Below are 23293 nucleotides of genomic sequence, written 5' to 3'. Positions count from 1 at the left end.
AATGGCTTGTTCATGAGTTATTCAATACTTGTGTTACCAACATATTTAATCTGATCCATTTTTAAGACCTCACTTGCCTGCAGCTACAATGGAAATCTCGATTAATGATGTTTCATAATAATGTTTGGATGGTGTGGAAAACGTCTGTTAATCTCCTGCTTGTCTTCCCTCTTTTTTTCTCTTTTAGCTGTTCCACATTGACTTTGGGCACTTTCTGGGAAACTTCAAGAGCAAATTTGGGATCAACAGGGAACGTGTGCCTTTTATTCTGACGTACGACTTTGTCCACGTCATCCAACAAGGGAGGACCAACAACAGTGAGAAGTTTGAAAGGTAAAACATGAAATCTATCAATCCCCTATCATGTGTTCAATTCCCGCTGGGGCCAACCATACGAAAAATGTATGCACGCATGACAGTAAGGCTCTTTGGATAAAACAGTGTGCTAAATGACATATATTGTGTTATACAGTATTATATAGTATATATTGTTCATATCCAAAACTGTATTGTCTCTGTTAATATAGAGTTGTACCAAGATAAAAACTAAAACAGAAAGATACATAATGATGTTTTACGAATCTGTCACCGTATTCATATAATTCCATTTGTTGTTTTGTTTTTACTCCAAATCAGAGACTATAGGGGGCACATCCGATCATCTTAATGTATTTGTCAATCTCATATTATTGGTGATTTGTTAGCACCCAACTGTGAATAATTTTACTTATACCTGTACGTACTTATATAACCATGCATACTTATTTTACGGTGATCCTGAAGCTCCATTATAATGGTGTGGTACATCTCGTAATGTGCCACCAACAGGTTCAGAGAGTGCTGTGAGCAGGCCTATAAGATCTTGTGTCGCAATGGGACTCTGTTTGTTAACCTGTTTGCCATGATGAAAGCAGCCGGACTGCCTGAGCTGAGCTCCTTCAAGGACATCCAGTACCTAAAGGTGAGAGGGGCGCCTCCTTTTATTGCCGGATATGTTGAACGGAGCATTATGTATACTGTAGTACATCACTCCTACACACACAATGATTTATGCTATTTTACACTTGTTAGTTCCTCTAGTTTTAGCCACAGTAGTCAGATAACGTCTATGCAAGGTCCTACACCTGAGATCAGTGTCCTTTTCAAAATATGGTTATGATTTGGTGATGGTTACAAGGATACGTCTGCAGCTACTAATGATGGTGATGATGTTGATGACTAGTGCGATTGATGATAATGGTGATGATGATGTTGGTTGCAAGGACCTCAATGATGGTGATTATGATCATGTTGATGGTGGTGGTGGCAGGGACCTTGCTAACAATGATGATGATAATCTAATGATCATGATATTAATATTGATGATGATTACCAATATAGTAATGTGAGTTGTTTTAAATGGTAAAGGCACATGCGTCTGATATTTTTGTTCTTGTCTCACCCTTTTCTAAGGACTCATTGGCTTTGGGGAAATCGGAGGAAGAAGCGCTGAAGAATTTCAAAGTCAAGTTTAACGAAGCTCTGAGAGAGAGCTGGAAGACCAAGGTGAACTGGATGATGCACTCTCTTGCCAAAGATAGCAGACTTTGAATAAAAGCCACTGCCCGGAGAAGCGTTCTGAACCTTAATACTCCTGATTTGTCGATCTGATCAGGGTTTTCAGCTTATGGAGCCAAAAGGAATGAAAATGCACTGAAGTCTTTGTCATAAAATAAGAGCATTTGGCAATGTTTTACAGATGTTTACACCTGACTGGCAGTCATGGTTATGGTTTATGAACTGATGCAAAACTGCAAGTACTTGTTGACAGTCACATTTCATTGGGAGTAATTGCCATTGTTACTATATCATACAGACAGTACAGGGTTGAAAATCATTTGCACGTGGGCACGCCCCATGTCAACCAGACCTATCACCACATGAATAGCGCCCTGAAAGTGACAATCTCAAACCAAATTGGGAGCAAACAACATAATAATGATGCCTAATGAAACAATGTATGAACATTTTGTCAGGAGAGTAGTAAGAGAGAGGAGTTAAATTATATGTGAAATACTGTAATAGGAGATTGAGAGATTGATTCAATGACTTGTTAAGTTGTTTGCATTGATTATAGTTAAATGACCAGGCCAGAGAGAGGTACGTAGGACCTCATTCTATGATTTTTTTTTATTTTTTACTTTTGAATTTTATTATTTTCATTGAAATATACTGTATCCTCTGTTGTACAGTGAGCTCCAAAAGTATTGATACGTTGTTTTGCTGTTTTGGCTCTGTACTCCAGCACTTTGGATTTGAAATTACACAATGACTACGGTGTTAAAGCACATACTGTCAGCTTTAATTTGAGGGTATCTTCATCCATATCGGGTGAACCATTTAGAAATTACAGCACTTTTGTAAATAGTCCCCCCATTTTAGGGGACCCAAAAGTATTGGGACAAATTAACTTATGTGTATTTAAGTAATAAAAAGTGAAGTAGTCGGTCCCATATTCATAGCGCGCTGTGACTACAAATTGGTTGGATGCATTTGCTGTTTGTTTTTGTTGTGTTTCAGATTATTTTGTGGCCCTATTAGAAATAAATGGGGAATAATGTATTTGGGGGGATGATACTTGTGCATCTGTAAATTTCTCACTCATCATTATTCATGATTCATTCAGAATTATCCGTAATCATGGTAGCAATCCACATTAATGTAGAAGTGTTTAGAAACATATTCTATTCTTATTTACAATAAAAGTTAGTCCAAAATTACTCTACATTATTTACCATCAATTTCTATTGGGCACAAAATAATCTGAAACACAACCAAAACAAACAGCAAGGGCCTCCAACAAATGTGCAGAGTCACAAGCTTGATGTTGTCATTGTGTGCTATGAATATGGGACCAAATACTTAACTTTTTACTACTTAAATACACAACTGAATTTGTCCCAATACTTTTTGTCCCTTACAATTGGGGGACTATGTACAGAAAGTACTGTAATTTCTAAACAGTTAACCCAATATGGATGAAAATACCCTCAAATTAAAGCTGACAGTCTGCAATTTAACCGTATAGTCATTGTATAATTTCAAATCCAAAGTGCTGGAGTACAGAGACAAAAACGAAACAATTTGTCACTGTCCCAATACTTTCGGTGCTCACTGTATTTAAAATCTTGAAAGTGTGTTAAAGGTTTTTGTACAAAGAATCAAGCTTTCTTTGTAAAGGTACTTTTTAGGTTTTGCCATGATAATGTTATGGAATACGGTCTTATTTGTCTATTGTGTATGGATGAGATTTTGCCATCTGCGATGTTTTATACCTTGTGGAATGAGATACCCCAGTCTGTTGTTTGTAGCAGAGATGGAGTCAAGAGTATATTTCCTTCAACAACATTGCATTCCAGCCCTGCTCCTACATAAGTAAAGCAAGACGTTTTGCCAGCCAGGATTTTGAGTCACTGCTACTTGGCCATTTAACTCAGGAGTTGATATTCATACGGTCTTGTCAGAGACTATTACACGAGACCCAGACCCATACACTGGTGCCAGGACTCAAGCCCAAAACTTGGACAGTGATCCCCATACCAAGTGATCTTGTGCGGTTCTTCAGACCAAGACCACAAGTTTGAGTCTATAATAAATTTGTAATAAGCCATAGCTCTTTATCTCAAGTGTCGCTCTTCAACGTCTCTATGTGGTGTCATTATACATAAGCTACCTGCTACATGCTGTGAAATGATGTAGGATTCTCATGATAGGTCAGTTGAATTGATCTACAATACCTTGAAGAAAATGCAGGGACAGTTCTGTATGTTTTAGCTTTCAGATATGCACTGTATGTTGTCCCCAGTGGCAGTCCTGACCTATGTGCCTATCTATGCCTTTTACTTTTATGCTTGAGAAAATTATTCTAGAAAATAATACTGTACATACCTAGCGGGCTTTATCTCTCTCATCTCAAAATGCTGTGTCAATGCTGTGTAGAGTGACTGATGTTCTGTGAAAACAAACCATGATATTACTGTATTAATGTACATTTGTCGTTGAATTATGCATTCTGTATCTATTCTCTCCTGATCAGAGTATACTGTGGACAGAATCCACTAATGATTGTTTTAACCATAGGATGTGTGTGTGTGGGGAGAAAGCGTTGCTATTGAACACTGGTGCCTATTTAATTGATTTATCTTGTATGTCCATTATTTTCTGTTGTTGCAGATTGCAAACAAGGGTCAATTGTAAAACATAGGGCATTGCTGTGTGGAACACTGAAAAGCATGAATTGAAGAAGAGCTTTTATATGCATTCCATTGCTTAACCTGCTCAGTAATATCTGCACTGAATGTTAATATAGCCAGGTAAATGGATATTTTAATAAATTACTATGTTTTAGTATTTTGTTCATTAGTCCACAATCCCATCTCTTGTATTTGCATGTCAGCAGTCAACTTTTCAAGATGGAGCACTTTCAGTAACAGAGTAAAAACTGTGATTATGCGTTTATCTTGAAAACTTGACTGCTGACATGCACCATTGGGGGGGTAGTAGTAAAAAACAAGATTTTAAATATATTTTCACACTGAGGTTGGAATAATACTGGGAAAATTATGAAAATGCCCTTTAGTTTGAAAAGACCACCTGAAATGTCAGCCTGTTATGGTGGGATGGCGTTTTGGCCTGCCTGGTGACATCACCAGGTTAATTAGTCCAAATGTCTCTGCCAATAACATCTAGTTTTCTGTTTTTACCGCCCCATTCCCAGACAGTCCTAACAAAATTCTTGCTTGAGAAATTGCACTTTGCTAAAGAAGCAATTTTTGTTTATTTTTTACAACTTTAATTGAAAACAATCACAGTAAGGTATTTAATTGTTACCCAGAAAGGATTTGATATTGAGATAAAAACATCTGCATTGGACCTTTAACAGTGGAATAATGAATAAATAACCAATAGTTTTTGAGTAAGGTGATCATTTAAGTCAGGGCTCTCCAGCCCTGTGCCTGGAGAGCTACCGTCCTGTAGTTTTTTTCTCCAACCCTAATCTACCGCAACGGGTTGGATTGAATACCTACAGGAGTGTCGCTCTCCAGGAACAGGGTTGGAGAGAACTGCTTTAAGGGTGTTCCAGAATACCCATATTTCCAGAATAGCCATATATTTTTAAAGGCCAGTGTGGAGCAAGATGTCTTTGTTAGGCATATGTGCCTTTTTGGTTTTCGCTATTGATAATCTTTATGTGCTGTGAAATACATGACCGCGTCTTTATTATTATTACGGCCATCATTATCATCAATATTATTGTCATCATTATCATTTCAAGCTTTATAAATTGATGGTGGACAGCCTCTGTGCTTTTCATTGCAGCATATTTTTATGATCAAATATATTTGTATTTATGACCAGGGCTCTGAACATGTGCATAGACTTATTCTGAAAGAAATAGGAATTTGAGAACCATAGTTAATTTCCCATGAACCTTGTGCTCGCAAGTATACTGGATTGGCTGGAAATGTATCCCTGCTTTTGAACTACCTGAATCAATTATCTGAATGAGTAATACTATTAATCAATGTTTTACCATCATGAAGTTCAAGTGATAGACTCAAACATACTGTGTTATACCTATTCAAGTTAATGCGCTTAATGGCTCTTTCAACTCAACACAAATACACTGTAGAATTGAAGGAGGGAGGGCCTTTGTTTTTAATTTGGCATTTGCTAATTTGTTTAAACCGTGTGGAATCAAGTTTGTGAAATAAAAAGGGGACACTATACCCTGTGTAGGCCAATTACTACTATTGACCTCTATAATAATCCTCATCCGTTCTTTAGAAATAAGCAGTCCTTAAAAATATCCACATCCCTATAGACGGGTTGGTTGTTTAACAAACAAAACCGTTGCGTGTACAACCATTGGGCAAAACCGACAGGGTTGGCTTTGATTGTTGACATGAAAATTATATTTTGTCTCCAAGGTTTATTGAAACCAGAAATACATTTGCACTTGTCTCTCCCATACATCGTTACCGTTGTTGGTTACCTAGTTTGCGAATTTTAGCCATATTAGCATAGACGTGACATCAATCAAAACGCATCAAAACAAGACATGGTATCTAATCAAGAACAATATATAAAATAAAGCTGCAAGCAGAAATTCTGGAATTCAGCTGTGGGCCTACTGTGGCACCATTAGGACAAATTGGATATCACCCTAGGATGAGCTACTTCTGTGCTGCTAACCACACTTGGCCAATATCAGAACTCAAAATCAAACGGATCATGCAATATGCTTTTGATGTATTTCTGACTATTTTGTATGATATTGACTACTTTAAACATCTTCTGCAGAACCACTGGACTGATCGACACATTTTGTGTATCACATCCTGGATGCACATCTTAAAACACAATATTTTCCAGGACTACCTGAAACAATATGGCCACTATAAGCCAATGAGCTTTCATAAATGTTTTTTTCCTGTCCAACTGCGCCACCATGCAGCCAAACTGAACTATAGTTTACAGGTTAGCTAGACACATCCCTGAGCATGTGTGCCAAAGTTCATCCTGAGTCAAATTGACCAAGAGATATAAACATGTGCCGGTTATAGCGCTACCATCTGAATGTGCCTGCTTATGTTGAGTCTTCAGTGTTTGGATCTTTTGTACCAAGTTTTGTTAAAATACGAAAATCCATATCTGATTTATATGCATTTATGTTTCAGACCACGCCCACGCGAATGTTTATTGATCAATAGCAGTCATGTCGTTTGAGATGTTAGCCTGGAAAATATTGCGTTGCGAGGCATTGTTCTAAAGATACTATATATCGCGTTTTGTGCAGATCCGTCATTCGGTGCTAGAGGAATAGCATTTTGAATGTTTTTCACACAATTCTAAATGGCGAAAAATCCTTCATGGCAGACATTATTGGTCCTATAGCAAATGTGTTCCTTGTGAGCAGAGGGACCTATGTACCGAATTTCATGACTCTAGGACACAGCATGAGGGGCGTTCGCGTTCCAAGTTTGCATTTTCAATTGTTTGTTATAGCGCCAGCATGTGGCCAATTGGCATCGCATGAGAGGGTGTGGCCCATGGTCCTTTACCATCATGCAAAATTCACGGGAATTAGATTTTTTTTAACCAAATTGACGGAACCAGTATAATAATAAATGCAATAAATACAATCGAGTTTCATCAGCTTAGCTGCTGAACCCCCAACCAGCTGACATGAGCCACCTATATTTCCCTACATGACAGCTTGTCGCTATCTATCTTGCCATCCAGAATCACAACACACTGCCTTGTTCCCCATTGAAGCTTGCGCATAGTTTTCGTGACGTCAGCTAACCTGTCTATAAATTACTTAAATGTAAATAACAAAATAATGCATTAAAAAAGTCAGTCACAAAATTACATTTTGGGCGGACGGCTCCCCTAGTGGTCGCCTGGAACTAAAACAACAACGAGAGCCAGCTCCACCACGCAGCTCCAACTGGAGGGTTTACACCAGATTCCCAACTGGAGGGATGTGACCCCGGAACAGGACGCCTTCGTAAAACAACACACCATTAAAATAAAACACAGAAGAAAGGAAAACTGGACCAGGAGGGGTAAGCTCAAATGTAAAATGTTCTGACGTCGGGTAATTCTCCTCCGAGTTTGGGGGACGTTTTATTGTTAGAAATATCGCATGTACTCCGTTGAATACTTACAATCGGCTAGCGGTACCTGGATGGAATTGCACCCCCATAGCATAGGAACTTCATTCACAAGGCTTTTGTCTCTAGCCTAGTGCTGTTAGCATTATTTGGTGGCAAAGGGAAGCTCTGTTGTTACAGACATATATGTAAAGTTTGCACGTTAGTAAGTAGTGTGGGTTTCGTAATATATTTCGAATGCTTTCAGTCCTGGTTTGCATGAGGGGATTTGCAACGATCCACGAGTTCGTCAGTTAATAGCAACCGACCAAGCTATACTGGGAGACAGGAAACGGCGTTGAGTGATTGCTGGCTAGCTCGCTAACAAGCTACAATGTTACACTTGGTATGCTGCAACAGTAACAACCAAGTAACTAATAGCTAGCTATAACCAGTGTAGTGTTCGTTTTACACTCAATACCATGTGTACAAAACATTTACGTTATCCCTATCAGGAACATGGAACTTGGGAGTTTTCTGTGATTTCCTCTAGACATTTCTTATAGCCAAATATGATATATTATATTGAGGAGATATATTCTATCAAATAAGCCTCATGTAGCAATTTAGCTATTACATTTTTTGTTGACTCACTTCGTGGTCTATTTTTCGTGGACAGATTTTGGGCAGAGTAAACCCTCTTGCTTCGCCTCGTCTGTTGTAGCTTATTGTTTGAATGTTTCAACATTCCGGACGTAACGTTATCAGTGATTTACGTCCTGATATCAAACAAGGGGTCTTGAATCGAACAAAAAAATAGGGATGTGCTGGGTATGAGGTGTTATATTTGCCACATAATTAAAATAATAAAATGTACTGACTTTAATGCTCAACCTATTTGTATATATACAGTCAACCCTATTGTTATAAATGAAATTGTCCTTTTTCAACTTTTCTACATTATTTTCAATAATATAATAGCCAACAGTAATAATGTTTTGTTGGGGCATTTAAAAATAAAGCGCTCTACCTAGCTAGGCTACCTCTTCTACTTCTAAAACCTCATCACATTGACTTCTGTAGGCTATTTTAGTCTCTCTCCACACCCATGAGAGCATTGTGCTCAGCCTTGCAAGGTCTTATTTCCCCAACTGGCAGATGGCTGACAACACATTCAGCTGTGAAGCTGGCATATTGCCTGCAGTGGAGCATTGACGAGTGGGTGTTAGGGCAGGCTACGGACAGGGGCTTGAGATTCTCCTGGAAATGTGTGAACTTGGTTGAACCGTATGGCTCTCTTAGTCTGCACATTCCCCTGTGTGTCTGGGGTTTGGAACCAGATTAGGACCCTTGCCCTACCCTCCCTCTCAACCCTACCCTCCCTCTCATTATGCCAGGGAGGTGCTGTTATCAAGTACAAGTAGGGTACTCGTACATACAAAACCAAACCTAGTGTAAAATGGACAGTGGACTCAGTCCACCACCATAAGGTGTTGGACTTGCTGAAAGTACTGAACTAGGAGGATGATGCTTCGACCTAGTAGATTGTATGCAGCAGATGCCTTTTCAGTGTAACTGGGTGGTTGGTTCAAATTGTCCTGTTGCTGTCATTTCCCCCTAAAATGTCTTCTCAAATACTGGTAGTATCAGCCCAGATCTTACCTTGGCAGTAATAGCCTATGCCATTCCTTTTGTAGAGCTGGCACTGATTTGCAGAAATTATTTTATTATTTATCTAGATCATTGTTTAATAGGTGCCAGACATCTTTGTCTCTTTCAGATCTCACAGCCATGTCCCAGTGGGACCAGATTACTGCTGCCACTTCTGTCTCAATTCCTTAGAGGTTGTGTAGAGCAAGAGGAAAAAGCTATGCATTGTATTTCGTAATGCAGTAGTCCTACTTCGTCTCTGAAATGCTTTATTTGATGAAGACCAACTTGTGTGTATGTAGTATGTACTGACGTATGTGTAACTGATGCACAGACACTACATGTTGATGTTTTTACATGTATGGAAATTGTAACGTTTTTTGTCTGTGATGTATTTTTTGTTATGTGTCGGACCCCAGTAAGACTAGCTGTCGCCATTGGCGTCTGCTAATAGGGAACTTAATAAATCAAATCAAAAAGCAATCATGGAAAAAGGGCAGGCAAATTTTTACTCAGGTTAATTGACACAGTCACATTATTAGTCAAGTTGACACACAATATTTCTCGTTTGCTGCTGTTTGTAGGCCCTTCCACTTAGCTTTTCAAGACAGACTTAGTCATAATGATATCATTTTGTAGAATTATATGAATTTATGCCTCACATGGTGATAACAAGACATGACCTACTTATCAATCATATTTTCACAATCCAGTTCATCACCATTGTCTTCAAATACTGTGGCCATTGTTGCTGAACTGCAAATGTGAAGAGGTAGACTAGCCAGTAGTCACAAAAGTAGCCTGCTGCAGATATACAGTAGCCTAGATCAGGGATGGGCAATTGGTGGCTCATGGGCCGCATGCGGCCCCCCCTTTTGTAGGCCGCAGACCAATTTCACCAAACAAATAAACAAAATGTATATCTTTTTTATCCGTGGAACTCAGTCGGGGTCTCAACTTACTGTTGAGAGTTAAATACACAAGGTGCTATTTTGACATTTGGTTGTGCATCAGCAGTCACTCAATCAGCATTTGTTTTTAGATTGGTAAGTTAGTCTAGGGGCCAACTATCTAAACTAGTAGCATGGTCGAGTTATCGACCGGGGTGGGGCCCACTGATCATTGGTTACTATATTAAGAACGGCACATTTTTCTCTCCGCCAAATGGAAAAATGTGCAGAATTGCATTAAATTTACTTTAAAACTTATAATGTTCCTCTTCGCTGTCACGAGGGGGGCCACCCAAGCATTTTTGCTCACGGGTGGGGATGTGGGTACGCAGACCCACCCCACTGCGGCCCCTCATGAAGAGTTCAGTTTTTTTGGAGCCCTCCACAGCCTGGCCTACATCGTATGACCCTCTCCAGTTGAGGTCCTTTTTCAAAACAAGCCTGCATTTTATAAAAGCAATTTCCTTGATGTGCTACTTTTTAGGGCTTGTTTTCACAACCATAGAAGGGATTGTTACAGCAAGCAGGAGTTGGTGATCAAGTGCTGATTTTAAGATAACATTTTCATGAGAAGTTGTCTGATCAATTGGAATTGACCTGCAGCTCTGTTCACTTCCCAAATGGAAGAGAGGCCCATATGGCCTAGGCCCTATGTAAATGTGTTACTGGTCCATGCCTGGACCTGCTCGGCCGCAGAGAACGGCCTAGTAGTTGGCAATCAAGCTGCCAGTGTGCATACAGGACTTTTGTTTCTGACACATTGCTTATGAGATGGACTTAGGCCTAAGATATCTCAGAGAATGCAAGCTAAGCCATTTCTGCCCATCAACCCTGCCTACAACATGATTTGGTTTATAGAAGGAGTCCGAACTTCACTCAATGCCAATTCCCAAGTCAAATTCTATCGCTCCTATTTGGCTTCTTTCCCAGGCCCACTGTACAAGCATACTATTTCTGAACAATCAGACATTGTGAGTGACTTTAATAACAGGTTAAATGGACAGACATGATGTGTGGAAAGGGCTCCTATTTGTCATCATTGGGTTGGTGCACTGTGGAGGCCTGTGGCCTTCCTGACCCTGTCACATGCGAAGGCCTATCGTATTGCACACTAATCCCTGGCTGTGGTCCCTTCCCTGGCTGTGGTCTCTGGCAGCTAAGGGTTGAGTGTAAGGGGAGTAGACAGTGTCAGAAAGCTCCTGAGTAGCTGTGTTCTTGTCTCTCTCACACAAACTCAGTCACGCATGCATGCAGAAGATGCTTGGTGGATAATCGCAAATGGATCTTGAAGCATTTCCTCTGTTTATGACGCATTTAGGCGGCTCTGCTTGTAGCGACTTATTTCAAATGTCACATCCCTGTTCTATAGACAGTCCAGACTTCAGATGGCACTGGATGTGTCCCAAATGGCACCCTATTCCCTACATAGTGCACTATATTAGGAAATAAGGTGCCATTTGAGACGCAACTACTGTTATTGTTGTTAGGATCCCTGATATTAAGCTGAGATTTAACAGAGCTGCCCAGTAAGTCTCAGACAGCTAGCCTCCTGGAGTGCCTGCCTGCTCCGTGCTGCAAAACATGGCAACACTGACAAGAGCCCAAACAGTGTCAGAGACAAGGATTAGTTTGGGCCTAAAGCAGCGTTTGATTGCGTCTGGCTGGGTTATTAACCCCGTTGCTCTGAGCACCCCTTGTGGATCAGTGTTCATTTACCACAGAATTAGCCTGTCCATAAAAGGGATGCATCGGGATTTTTGAAATGAGGCCCTTTATCTACTTCCCCCAGAGTCAGATGAACAGTCTATGGGTATCTGCTAGCAGAGATTTTCTTGTTTTCTTAATGTTTGTGGTAAAAGCAAAGAAGAATCCCATTCAAAACAGCGCCATTGTTAGCTCATTTCAATGAAAACCAACTGCATATTTTAATAATATACTGAACAACGATATATACACATGTAAAGTGTTGGTCCCATGTTTCATAAACTGAAATAAACGTTCCCTGAAATTTCCCATATGATTTTGTGCACAAATTTGTTTACATCCCTGTTAGTGAGCATTTTTCCTTTGCCAAGATAATCCACCCACCTGACGCATGTAGCACATCAATAAGCTTTTTTACACAGCATGCTCATTACACAGGTGCACCTTGAGCTGGGGACAAAAGGCCACTCTAAAATGTGCAGTTTTGTCACAACACAATGCCACCGATGTCTCACTTCAAATGTCACATCCCTGTTCTATAGGGTAAATAGCGGGTAGATAGCAGACAGAGTGTATGGTGTCGTGTGGGCGAGCGGTGTGCTATTGTCAACGTTGTGAACAGAGTGCCCCATGGTGGGGTTATGGTATGGGCAGGCATAAGCTACGGATAACGAACACAATTACATTTTATCGATGGCAATTTGAAGGCATAGAGATATCATGATTTCATCGCCTCATGTTTCATCATGATAATGCATGGCCTCATGTTACAAGGATCTGTACACAGTTCTAGAAAATGGCCCTGTTCTTCAATGGCCTGCGTACTCACCAGACATGTCACCCATTGAGCATGTTTGGGATACTCTGGATTGACGTGTACAACCACGTGTTCCAGTTTCCGCCAATAACCAGCAACTTCGCACAGCCTTTGAAGAAGAGTGGGACAACATTCCACAGGCCACAATCAACAGCCAGATCAACTCAATGCTAAGGAGATGTCTCACTACATGAGACAAATGGTGGTCACACCAGGCACTGACTGGTTTTCTGATCCACGCCCTTACCTGCTCTGTGACCAACAGATGCATATCTGTATTCCCAGTCATGTGAAATCCATAGATTAGGGCCTAATGAATTTATTTCAATTATCTCTTTTCCATATATGAACTGTAAATTAGAAATAGTAGTTACATAATGAATGTTTGTTTTATATTACCTCGTTTTGTGCCTGCCAGTTTGCTGTAGGCTACACCGCTAGCAGCTTGCTAGCTAGCTAAAAACAGCAAAAGAGCTAGCCTTTTAGCTTCCCACATCTCCCCAATGTGCAATGATCAGATTTATAATTAAATGTACCCTGGTCAATATTATTTACTTGCCAGTGTAACCTACAACTTTATCCCAGTTTAATGTGCACAATGTCATGTTTTGGTCACGGAGAAAAAGCATATCTCGCAGCTGCTTTTACCAATAGCCTTCACTAGTTATTACTTTTAAACAAAATGCATTTGTGGGGAGATTCTAATAAGTTAAATAAATGTTTAAAACATTTTTTTTTTAAAGTAGACTACTTTAAAGCATAGCCTATAGATCAGATCAAGGAACCAGTTAACATTAACCTATTAAAACATTACTATAGCAATGGGGTTTGTTCAGTAGTCTATATGCCCAATACATTATCATCACATTGGCTTTGCTTGAATTACAATGCATTGTTCTTCTCAGACTTCTATTTAAAAATGTTAATTTCAAAAAGTGAGGTAGGCTATATGGTTACACCGGTAATAGATCAGTTGTTGTATTACTTGAGGCACAGCTGAGTGATCATACATTTAAATAACTAGCATTTATATATTTTTTTTCTGGACTGATGCCTGCATCTGATGGTCTGTCTCAGAGGAAGGCGAGAACAGCAGACTGAGGGTCCACTTCTCAGCATCCCTCCACTCTACCTTTCCTCCACTGACAATTAGCAGCAAGGGGACATTGTCTTCCAGCTGACGGCGTAACTCGAGTCGCACCTCATTATTTCTGCCTCATGCCAAAAGTCCCAAGCCGCCAATAATAACAACGTAAGCCTATCAATACACTTTCGTACTCATTTATTGTAGCTGCAGTGCTGGTTGTAGCACAAGTGGAAGTAGGGAGAACATGTACTTTATGGCTTATAAAAGTGTTGATAGTGCTGAGTAAACTTATGAACTCACTCAATCAGCAAATCTTTATTGTATTTGTTGACAGTCTCTAGTTATGGTTTTGAAATCTCACAGACCCTCTCAACGTAGACTTTTATCGGAAGCCATTATTGTGATTTTGCTATTGTAAATGTTTGTAGGCTTATGTAGCCAAATTGTATCTATGATCGTACGCTATCCATTTGTTTTTTGTATGCTATTTTAACATGACAATTAACTAATGATATCAGGCCACACCCGGCCATGATTAGACACCTGTGTGTGTCTTTTGACACCATATAAATGAGTCACCCCGCAGTGTTTGTCATTATACCCTGATGAAGACAACTTGTCTGTCGACATGTTGGACATTGCATTTTTGTATCTGAGCTCCTAGTGTGTGCGGCTCTCCTTTGTTTTTTTTAAAGGATCCAGACAATTACAGATTATAAAGGGAACGACAGCCATGACGCGGTCACCATAGCCTTGCTTCCGGATGAACTAAACACCCTCTTCGAGGGAGAAAAAAACATGAATCCGCCGATGCGGGTCCCGGACGCTCATGCTTCGTGGCTGAAGTGAGTAAGTAATTTAAGCGTGTTAACCCTCGCAAGGTTGCTGGCTCAGACAGCATGTGCAAACCAGCTGGCTGGAGTGGTTACAGACATATTCAATCTCTCCGTATCCCAATTGCTTCAAGATTTCCACCATTGTTCCTGTACCAAAGAAACCGAAGGTAACTGAACTAAATGACTATCGCCCCGTAGAACTCACTTCTGTCATCATGAAGTGCTTTTTTAAGGCTAGTTAAGGACAATATCACCTCCACCTTACCCGACACCCTTGACCCACTACAATAAATATATCGCCCCAGATCAACGGACGACGCAATCGCCATTGCACTGCACACTACCCTATTCCATCTGGAGAAGAGAAATACGTATGTAAGAATGCTCTGACTACAGCTCAGCCTTCAACACCATAGTGCCCTCAAGCTCCCTGTGTAACTGGGTCTTGGACTTCTTGAAGGGCCACCCCCATGTGGTGAAAGTAAGCAACAAAAACACCTCTGCCACGCTGATCCTCAACACGGGCCCCATAGGGGTGCGTACTTAGCCCCTTCCTGTACTCCCTGTTCTCCCATGACTGTGTGGCCACGTACGTCTTCAACTCAATCATCAAGTTTGCTGACGACACAACAGTGGTAGGCCTGATTATCAACAACAATGGGACAGCCTACAGGGAGGGGGTGAGAGCCCTGGCGGGGTGGAGCCAGGAAAATAATCTCAACGTCAACAAAACAAAAGAGCTGATTGTGGACTACAGGACACAGCAGAGAGAACACGCCCCCATCCACATCGACAGGTTCCTCAGCGTACACATCACTGACTTCCTGAAATGGTCCTTTCACACAGACAGCGTAGAACAGTGCCTTTTCAACCTCAGTCTGAAAAAACTTGGTTTGGCCCCCAAGACCCTCACAAGCTTCTACCGATGCACCTATGTGAGAATCCTGTCAGTCTATCACCGCCTGGTACGGCAACTGCACTGCCCGCAACCACAGGGCTCTCCAGAGGGTGGTGCAGTCAGCCCACTCTCTGCCCTCCAGGACATCTACAGCGTCCAGTGTCACAGGAAGGCCATCAAGGACCTCAGCCACCCGACCATCTAGAAGTCAGTGACAGTACAGGTTTTAACTAGGCAAGTCGGTTACAAATTCTTATTTTCAATGACGTCCTAGGAACAGTGGGTTAGCTGCCCTGTTCAGGGGCAGAACGACTGATTTTTACCTTGTCAGCCCGTGGATTCGATCTTGCAACCTGTCGGTTACTTGTCCAATGCTCTAAACACTAGGCTACCTGCCGTCCGCTACATTGAATATGCATCAAAGCTGGGACCAAGAGACTGAGAAGCAGATTTTATCTCCAGGCCATCAGACTGTTAAGTCACCACTAACCGACCTCCTCCCAGTACCTTTCCCTGAACCTTAGTCACTGTTCTATCCGGCTACCACCCGGTTCTCTACCCTGCACCATAGACTACTGCCCTGTGTATACAAAGTCATTGAACACTGGTCAGTAATAATGTTTACATACTATTTCACCCACTTTATATGTACACTGAACAAAAATATACATGCAACATATAAAGTGTTGGTCCCATGTTTCATGAGCCAAAAAAACAGATCCCCAACATACACTGAAAGCTTATTCCCCCCCCGCAAAAATTGCTCAAATTTGTTTTACACCCCTGTTCGTGAGCATTTCTCCTTTGCTCCGATAATCCATCCGCCTGACAGGTGTAGCATATCAAACTGAGGAGTATTTCTGTCTGTAATAAAGCCCCTGCCCAGTCATGTGAAATCCATAGATTAGGGCCTAATTTATTTATTTAAATGGACTGATTTCCTTGTTAACTGTAACTCAGTTTGTTTTTGAAATTGTTGCATTTATATTTTTGTTCAGTGTATATACTGTATTCGATTCATGGCTCATCATATATAACTTATTTCTTTTTCTGAATTATGTATGTGTTGTTTTTTGCTAGGTATTACTGCACTATTGGAGCTATTGTATATAACATGCGTATGCGACCAATAAACTTTGATTTGATTTGACATATTGCTGTCTGTGTTTTTATCATGCATTGCGTGTCGTCGGCTGTTAGGCCTCTGCCTTCCCAGAGTCCTGGCTGACCCATTTGTGTGTGGGGGGGGGGGGGGACATTTGATCAATTGACCACTAAGGCTCTGAGCTACCATCCCAACCCCATTTTTCCCAAACGTGAACGTCTTTAATGTTCTTCTCACTTTGAGTCCTGTAAAAAGCAGGCTCTCTGTCTATCCATCTCTCTCTGTCAATATGAAGAGCTTCTATTGAAACCTTTTGTTTATGTTGCACTGCATCATAGATATCTTGGGTTTTTAGTGTGTAGGTCGCCTAGTGGTTAGAGCGTTGGGCCAGTAACCGAAAGGTTGCTAGATCGAATCCCAGAGCTTATAATGTAAAAATCTGTAATTCTGCCCCTGAACAAGGCAGTTAACCCACTGCCTAAGTTAATTTTTTATTTCTGTAGACCTTTTGCTTGCTTGCAGCATGCAGCTAAGAGAGTATAAAATCAACCCACCGTGTAGAAATTATCCACATACAACTAAGGTGACCAATGTTTTTTTGTTGCCAATGTCTGTCTGTCCCCCTCAATGACACCCCAGCTAACGGCAGCCGCAGCATCCTTCTAAAAAAGGGGGCTGATCCAGCTTTTTGATGAAATCAAACAGCCTGTCAACATGTGTTAGCAGCCCTTTGTATAGGAAGAGGCCCAACAAATGTGAAAGAAACCCTATCAGACTCGGTGTCTCCCATAGGATTCTCCTGTGATACCCAGCCCCAGGGAATTCATTTGTAAAGGATGAATCTTTCTCTTCTTGGTTATCCAACTTTTTACTTTCCTTTTCAGTATTCCACTTTGTAGAAAACAGCTTTAGGCTTTTTTGGGAAAATATGGAAATATTTATTGGTGCACCACGAGAAAGAAATCAAATTCGACAACAACAAATCTTGTGATCGGCAGCAGCCTGTCACAAAGGAACCTATCCCTTCTGTCATTTGCATTAGCAATGGAAGGGCTTTTTATCGCCTCTGTTCTCTTCCCATCTCTCTGCAGATTGACTGTGAAAATAGGTCATTAGTAACAGAGGGAGAGATGGAGGGAGCAAGCAGGGGCGAGAAAGGGAGCTCTGTGAAAACTCCCATGCAATATTAATGAGAGCTGTTTCTACTGTGATGTACCAACCTGCACTGACTTAGGATGCATCCTAAATGGGACCCTATTCCCTACATAGTGCACTGTATGAAGGGCATAGAGTGTCAGTTGGGATTCAGCGTTAGCCCATGATAGGCCTCGACTTTCAGCATCATCATTGACCCGCTCTCAGTGGTTTTAAATAGGGGGGTCGGCATTACAACTCCTTGAATTAACTACTCCTTCTAGTTTGCAGCTTTCTAAGAAAACACTATTAAGTGAGTTTACATTACTCTATTTATACTTGGGATATTGCTTTTCAACAGGAAAGTTTTTAAAAAATAGCTGGAGGATGCCTTTCACTTTCTAAAAATGTACTTTGTGTCTCAGAGCTACAGGAGCAGGGGGGATGAACCGTGAGGAGGCCCCAGGGAAGTCTCCTGAAGAGATGTACGTCCAGCAAAAGGTGCGGGTCCTGCTCATGCTGAAGAAGATGGGATCAAATGTACGTATACCCATATATTGTATTAGTAGCATAGATATTTGGTGCATTATCAATTTCAAAGCTCTTGTGGTTATAAATAATTGATTAATTTTTATGTGCGGCGTCACTACAGTCTGGGGTTTGATCTCAGGCTGTGTCATTACCGGCCGTGACCGGGAGTCCCTTAGGGCGGCATACAATCGGCCCAGCGTCATCCGGGCCAGGGGAGGGTTTGGCCGGGGGAGCTTTACTTGGCTCATCACGCTCTAGCGACTTCTTGTGGCGGGCCGGGCGCCTGCAGGATGACTTTGGTCATCCTGCAGGCGGTGTTTCCTCCAACACATTGGTGCAGGTGGCTTCCAGGTTAAGCGAGTGGGTGTAAAGAAGCGAATTTAGGCGGCTCATGTTTCGGAGGATGCATGACTCGACTAGAGGTCGACCGATTATGATTTTTCAACGCCGATGCCGATTATTGGAGGACCAAAAAAGCCGATACCGATTAATCGGTCAATTTTTATTTATTTGCAATAATGACAATTACAACAATACTGAATGAACACTTATTTTAGCTTAATATAATACATCAATAAAATCAATTTAGCCTCAAGTAAATAATGAAACATGTTCAATTTGGTTTAAATAATGCAAAAGCAAAGTGTTGAAGAAGAAAGTAAAAGTGCAATATGTGCCATGTAAGAAAGCTAACGTTTCAGTTCCTTGCTCAGAACATGAGAACATATGAAAGCTGGTGGTTCCTTTTAACACGAGTCTTAAATATTCCCAGGTAAGAAGATTTAGGTTGTAGTTATTATAGGACTATTTCCCTCTATACCATTTGTATTTCATTAACCTTTGACTATTGGATGTTCTTATAGGCACTTTAGTATTGCCAGTGTAACAGTATAGCTTCCATCCTCTCCTCGCTCCTCCCTGGGCTCGAACCAGCAACACAAGGACAACAGCCACCATCGAAGCAGCGTTACCCATGCTCTGAGCCTTCTAGTAGTTGTTCACCTTGCTCTGCATTGGTAACGCTGCTTCGATGGTGGCTGTTGTCGTTGTGTTGCTGGTTCGAGCCCAGGGAGGAGCTAGCTAGCCATTTCACTTCGGTTACACCAGCCTCATCTCGGGAGTTGATAGGCTTGAAGTCATAAACAGTGCAATGCTTGACGGACATGCTGTTTGAATGAATGTTTACGCACCTGCTTCTGCCTACCACCGCTCAGTCAGATACTTGTATGCCCAGTCAGATTATATGCAACGCAGGACACGCTAGATAATATCTAATAATATCATCAACCATGTGTAGTTAACTAGTGATTATGATTGATTGTTTTTTTATAAGATAAGTTTAATGCTAGCTAGCAACTTACCTTGGCTTACTGCATTCACGTAACAGGCAGTCTCCTTGTGGAGTGCAACGAGAGAGGGGCAGATTGTTATTGCGTTTGATTAGTTAACTGTAAGGTTGCAAGATTGGATCCCCCGAGCTGACAAGGTGAAAATCTGTCGTTCTCCCCCTGAACAAGGCAGTTAATCCACCGTTCCTTGGCCGTCATTGAAAATAAAAATGTGTTATTTAACTGACTTGCCTAGTTAAATAAAGGTATAAAAAAAATATGTAAAAAAAACGGCAAATCGACGTCCAAAAATACCCATTTCCAATTGTTCTGAAAACTTGAAATCGGCCCTAATTAATCGGCCATTCCGATTACTCGGTCGACCTCTAGACACTACCTTTTCCTCTCCCGAGCCCGTTGGGGAATTGCAGCAATGAGACAAGATTGGGGAGAAAGGGGGGTTAAAACATTACTAATATATATATATATATATATATATATATTTTTTTTTAATACGTTATTAATTAATTGTTTCTCAGCTGACGCCGAGTGAGGAGGCGTTTCTACGGAATTACGCAGGCGTGGTCAACGCTCAGATGAGCCAGCTACCACAGCACAACATAGACCAGGGTAAGGGCCACACCCATACACACAGCAGATAGAAAAGCATTATGTAGAACAGATTTTATTGTCAGTCACGTGGAACTGGAATTTCTGTTTGGTTAAATTTTTATCTGCATTGTTGTAAACGTTTCACCTTAGTGAACACACCCGAGTGCTCTGGTCTACCAACCCTGATGGATTACTCACCAGACCAACAGGCTGTCTGGGTGGAGCTGTCAGTGACTAAGAGGTGTCATTATTCCCTGCCAAGCACGCATTTGGGGAAATTGTTTGTAGACACTTAATTGATGAAATAAAGTAATATCCACTGTACATGAGTCGCTCAGCAAGGCACAAGACGTTATGGAGCCTCTCTCGCTCTTGCCGATACACACATCAACACAAGAGGGCGCCAAGTCAATAGAAATAAGGACTTGGTTGGTTGGTTGATGGATGTCACTGCCTGCTGGTGCCTGTACTTCAAGGAGCAAACAAATGCATTGATGAGGTCCTCTTGATTCGACCAGACTTATCAGTTGCCTTCCAGGCTGAATCCCAAAACGGCTGTGACTGGAGCCTTGAAAGCCCTTGCTGTCCTTCTTCCGTGACCCTGCTGGGTCTTGGGCCTAGTTTATCCACATATTTTATTATTGCCTCAGGCCAGCAGTGGCAACCAGAGAAAATTGCCTGTGACACCGTACCTGAAATAATAGAATCTTATCTCCCTCTGTCTGGGTGATTGCTGTTTGCTGGAGAGTAGTGATTTTATGGACTGGACTATTGTGAAAGATAAGCTGGTTTATATGATGTATTGGGAAGCAGCATTGTACTAGACCAGTGGTATTCAAAGTTTAGGTCAACTGCAGTGGTGTTGCCAAAATTAAACAAATATATACACTGAGTGCACAAAACATTAGACACACCTGCTCTTTCCATGACATAAACTGACCAGATGAATCCAGGTGAAAGCTATGATCCCTTATTGATGAAGAGGAGGAGATGGGTTTAGTAAAATACTTAGTATTTTTAAGCCTTGAGATGTGGATTGTGTATTTGTTGCACTGAGGATGAATGGGTAAGACAAAATATTTAGGTGTGGGGTATGGTGGTAGGTGCCAGGTGCACCGGTTTGGGTGTGTCAAGAACTGCAACGCTGCTGGATTTTTAAATGCTGAATCAAATCAAATTTATTTATATAGCCTTTTGTACATCAGCTGATATCTCAAAGTGCTGTACAGAAACCCAGCCTAAAACCCCAAACAGCAAGCAATACAGGTGTTGAAGCACATTGGCTAGGAAAAACTCCCTAGAAAGGCCAAAATCTAGGAAGAGACCTAGAGAGGAACCAGGCTATGAGGGGTGGCCAGTCCTCTTCTGGCTGTGCCGGGTGGAGATTATAACAGAACATGGCCAAGATGTTCAAATGTTCATAAATGGCCAGCATGGTCAAATAATAGGTCTGGGACAGGTAGCACGTCCAGTGAACAGGTCAGGATTCCATAGCCGCAGGCAGAACAGTTGAAACTGGAGCAGGAGCACGGCCAGGTGGACTGGGGACAGCAAGGAGTCATCATGCCAGGTAGTCCTGAGGCATGGTCCTAGGGCTCAGGTCCTCTGAGAGAGAGAATTAGACAGAGCATACTTAAAACTCACACAGGACACCGGATAAGACGGGAGAAGTTCTCCAGATATAACAAACTGACCCTAGCCCCCCGATACATAAACTACTGCAGCATAAATACTGGAGGCTGAGACAGGAGGGGTCAGGAGACACTGTGGCCCCATCCGATGATACCCCCGGACAGTTTCCTGTGTGTATCAAGAATGGTTCACCACCCAAAGGCCATCCAGCCAACTTGACACAACTGTGGAAAGCATTGGAGTCAAGATGGGCCAACATCACTCAACATGAATATAAAAGCAACATGTAAAGTGTTGTTTTCATGAAAAATACATTTGAAAAAATCCCAGAAATTTTAAATATGCAGAAAAAGCTTATTTCTCTCCACATTTGTACCCACATTTCTTTACATCCCTGTTAGTGAGCGTTTCTCCTTTGCCAATATAATCCATCCACCTGACAAATGTGCCATATCAAGAAGCTGATTAAACAGCATGGTCATTACACAGGTGCACCTTGTGCCGGGGACAATAAAAGGCCACTCTAAAATGTGCAGTTTTGACACACAACATAATGTTACAGATGTCTCAAGTTTTGAGGGAGTGTGCAATTGTCATGCTGACTGCTGGACTGTCCATCAGAGCTGTTGCCAGATAATTTAATGTTAATTTCTCTACCAAAAGCTGCCTCTATTGTCATTTTAGATAATTTGTCAGGACCTCCACATCCGGCTTCTTCACCTGCAGGATCGTTTGACTGTAATAAAGCCCGTTTAAGGGGAAAAACTTGTTCTGATTGGCTGGGCCTGGCTCCCCAGTGGGAGGGCCTGGCTGCCAAGTAGGTGCCCTCCAAGGCCCACCCATGGCTGCACCCCTGCCCAGTCATGTGAAATCCATAGGTTAGGGCCTAATTTATTTATTTCAACTGACTGTGCCTTTAAACAGCTTGGAAAATTCCAGAAAATTATGTCATGGCTTTAGAAGCTTCTGATAGGCTAATTGACATTTGAGTAAATTGGAGGTGTACCTCTGGATGTATTTCATAGCCTACCTTCAAACTCAGTGCGTCTTTGCTTGACATCATGGGAAAATCAAAAGAAATCAGCCAAGACCTCAGAAAAAATATTGTAGACCTCCACAAGTCTGGTTCATCCTTGGGAGCAATTTCTGAACGCCTGAAGGTACCACGTTCATCTGTACAAACAATAGTACCCAAGTATAAACACCATGGGACCACACATCCGTCATACCACTCAGGAAGGAGACGCGTTCTGTCTCCTAGAGATGATGTTGCGAAAAGTGCAAATCCGTCCCAGAACAACAGGACCTTGTGAAGATGCTGGAGGAAACGGGTACAAACGTATCTATATCCACAGTAAAAATGACATAACCT

The 23293-nt window shown here is 41.5% G+C and overlaps 2 protein-coding genes across 5 annotated transcripts in view; both read left to right on the top strand.

Annotated features, from left to right (window-relative positions):
• Nucleotides 1-4389, top strand: part of pik3cd (phosphatidylinositol-4,5-bisphosphate 3-kinase, catalytic subunit delta) — a 48841-nt gene extending 44452 nt beyond the window's left edge. For all 4 annotated transcript variants that reach the window (XM_029664593.2, XM_029664591.2, XM_029664592.2 and 1 more), the window contains 3 exons: nt 188-333; nt 829-961; nt 1453-4389. In XM_029664593.2, coding sequence (XP_029520453.1) covers nt 188-333; nt 829-961; nt 1453-1590 — 417 coding nt within the window. In that variant the 3' untranslated portion in view covers nt 1591-4389. The remainder of the gene's footprint in view (nt 1-187; nt 334-828; nt 962-1452) is intronic.
• A 3057-nt stretch (nt 4390-7446) lies between these two features.
• The window catches only part of ctnnbip1 (catenin, beta interacting protein 1), a 29066-nt gene continuing 13219 nt past the window's right edge, over nt 7447-23293 (top strand). The window contains exons 1-3 of the mRNA XM_029664590.2: nt 7447-7610; nt 18244-18358; nt 20217-20307. Of these exons, the coding sequence (XP_029520450.1) occupies nt 18263-18358; nt 20217-20307 (187 nt within the window). The 5' untranslated portion in view covers nt 7447-7610; nt 18244-18262. The remainder of the gene's footprint in view (nt 7611-18243; nt 18359-20216; nt 20308-23293) is intronic.

Source organism: Oncorhynchus nerka, linkage group LG7 (assembly GCF_034236695.1).
Source record: "Oncorhynchus nerka isolate Pitt River linkage group LG7, Oner_Uvic_2.0, whole genome shotgun sequence".
NCBI classification, from domain to species: Eukaryota; Metazoa; Chordata; class Actinopteri; order Salmoniformes; family Salmonidae; genus Oncorhynchus; species Oncorhynchus nerka.
This window is presented reverse-complemented; position numbering and strand designations above follow the sequence as displayed.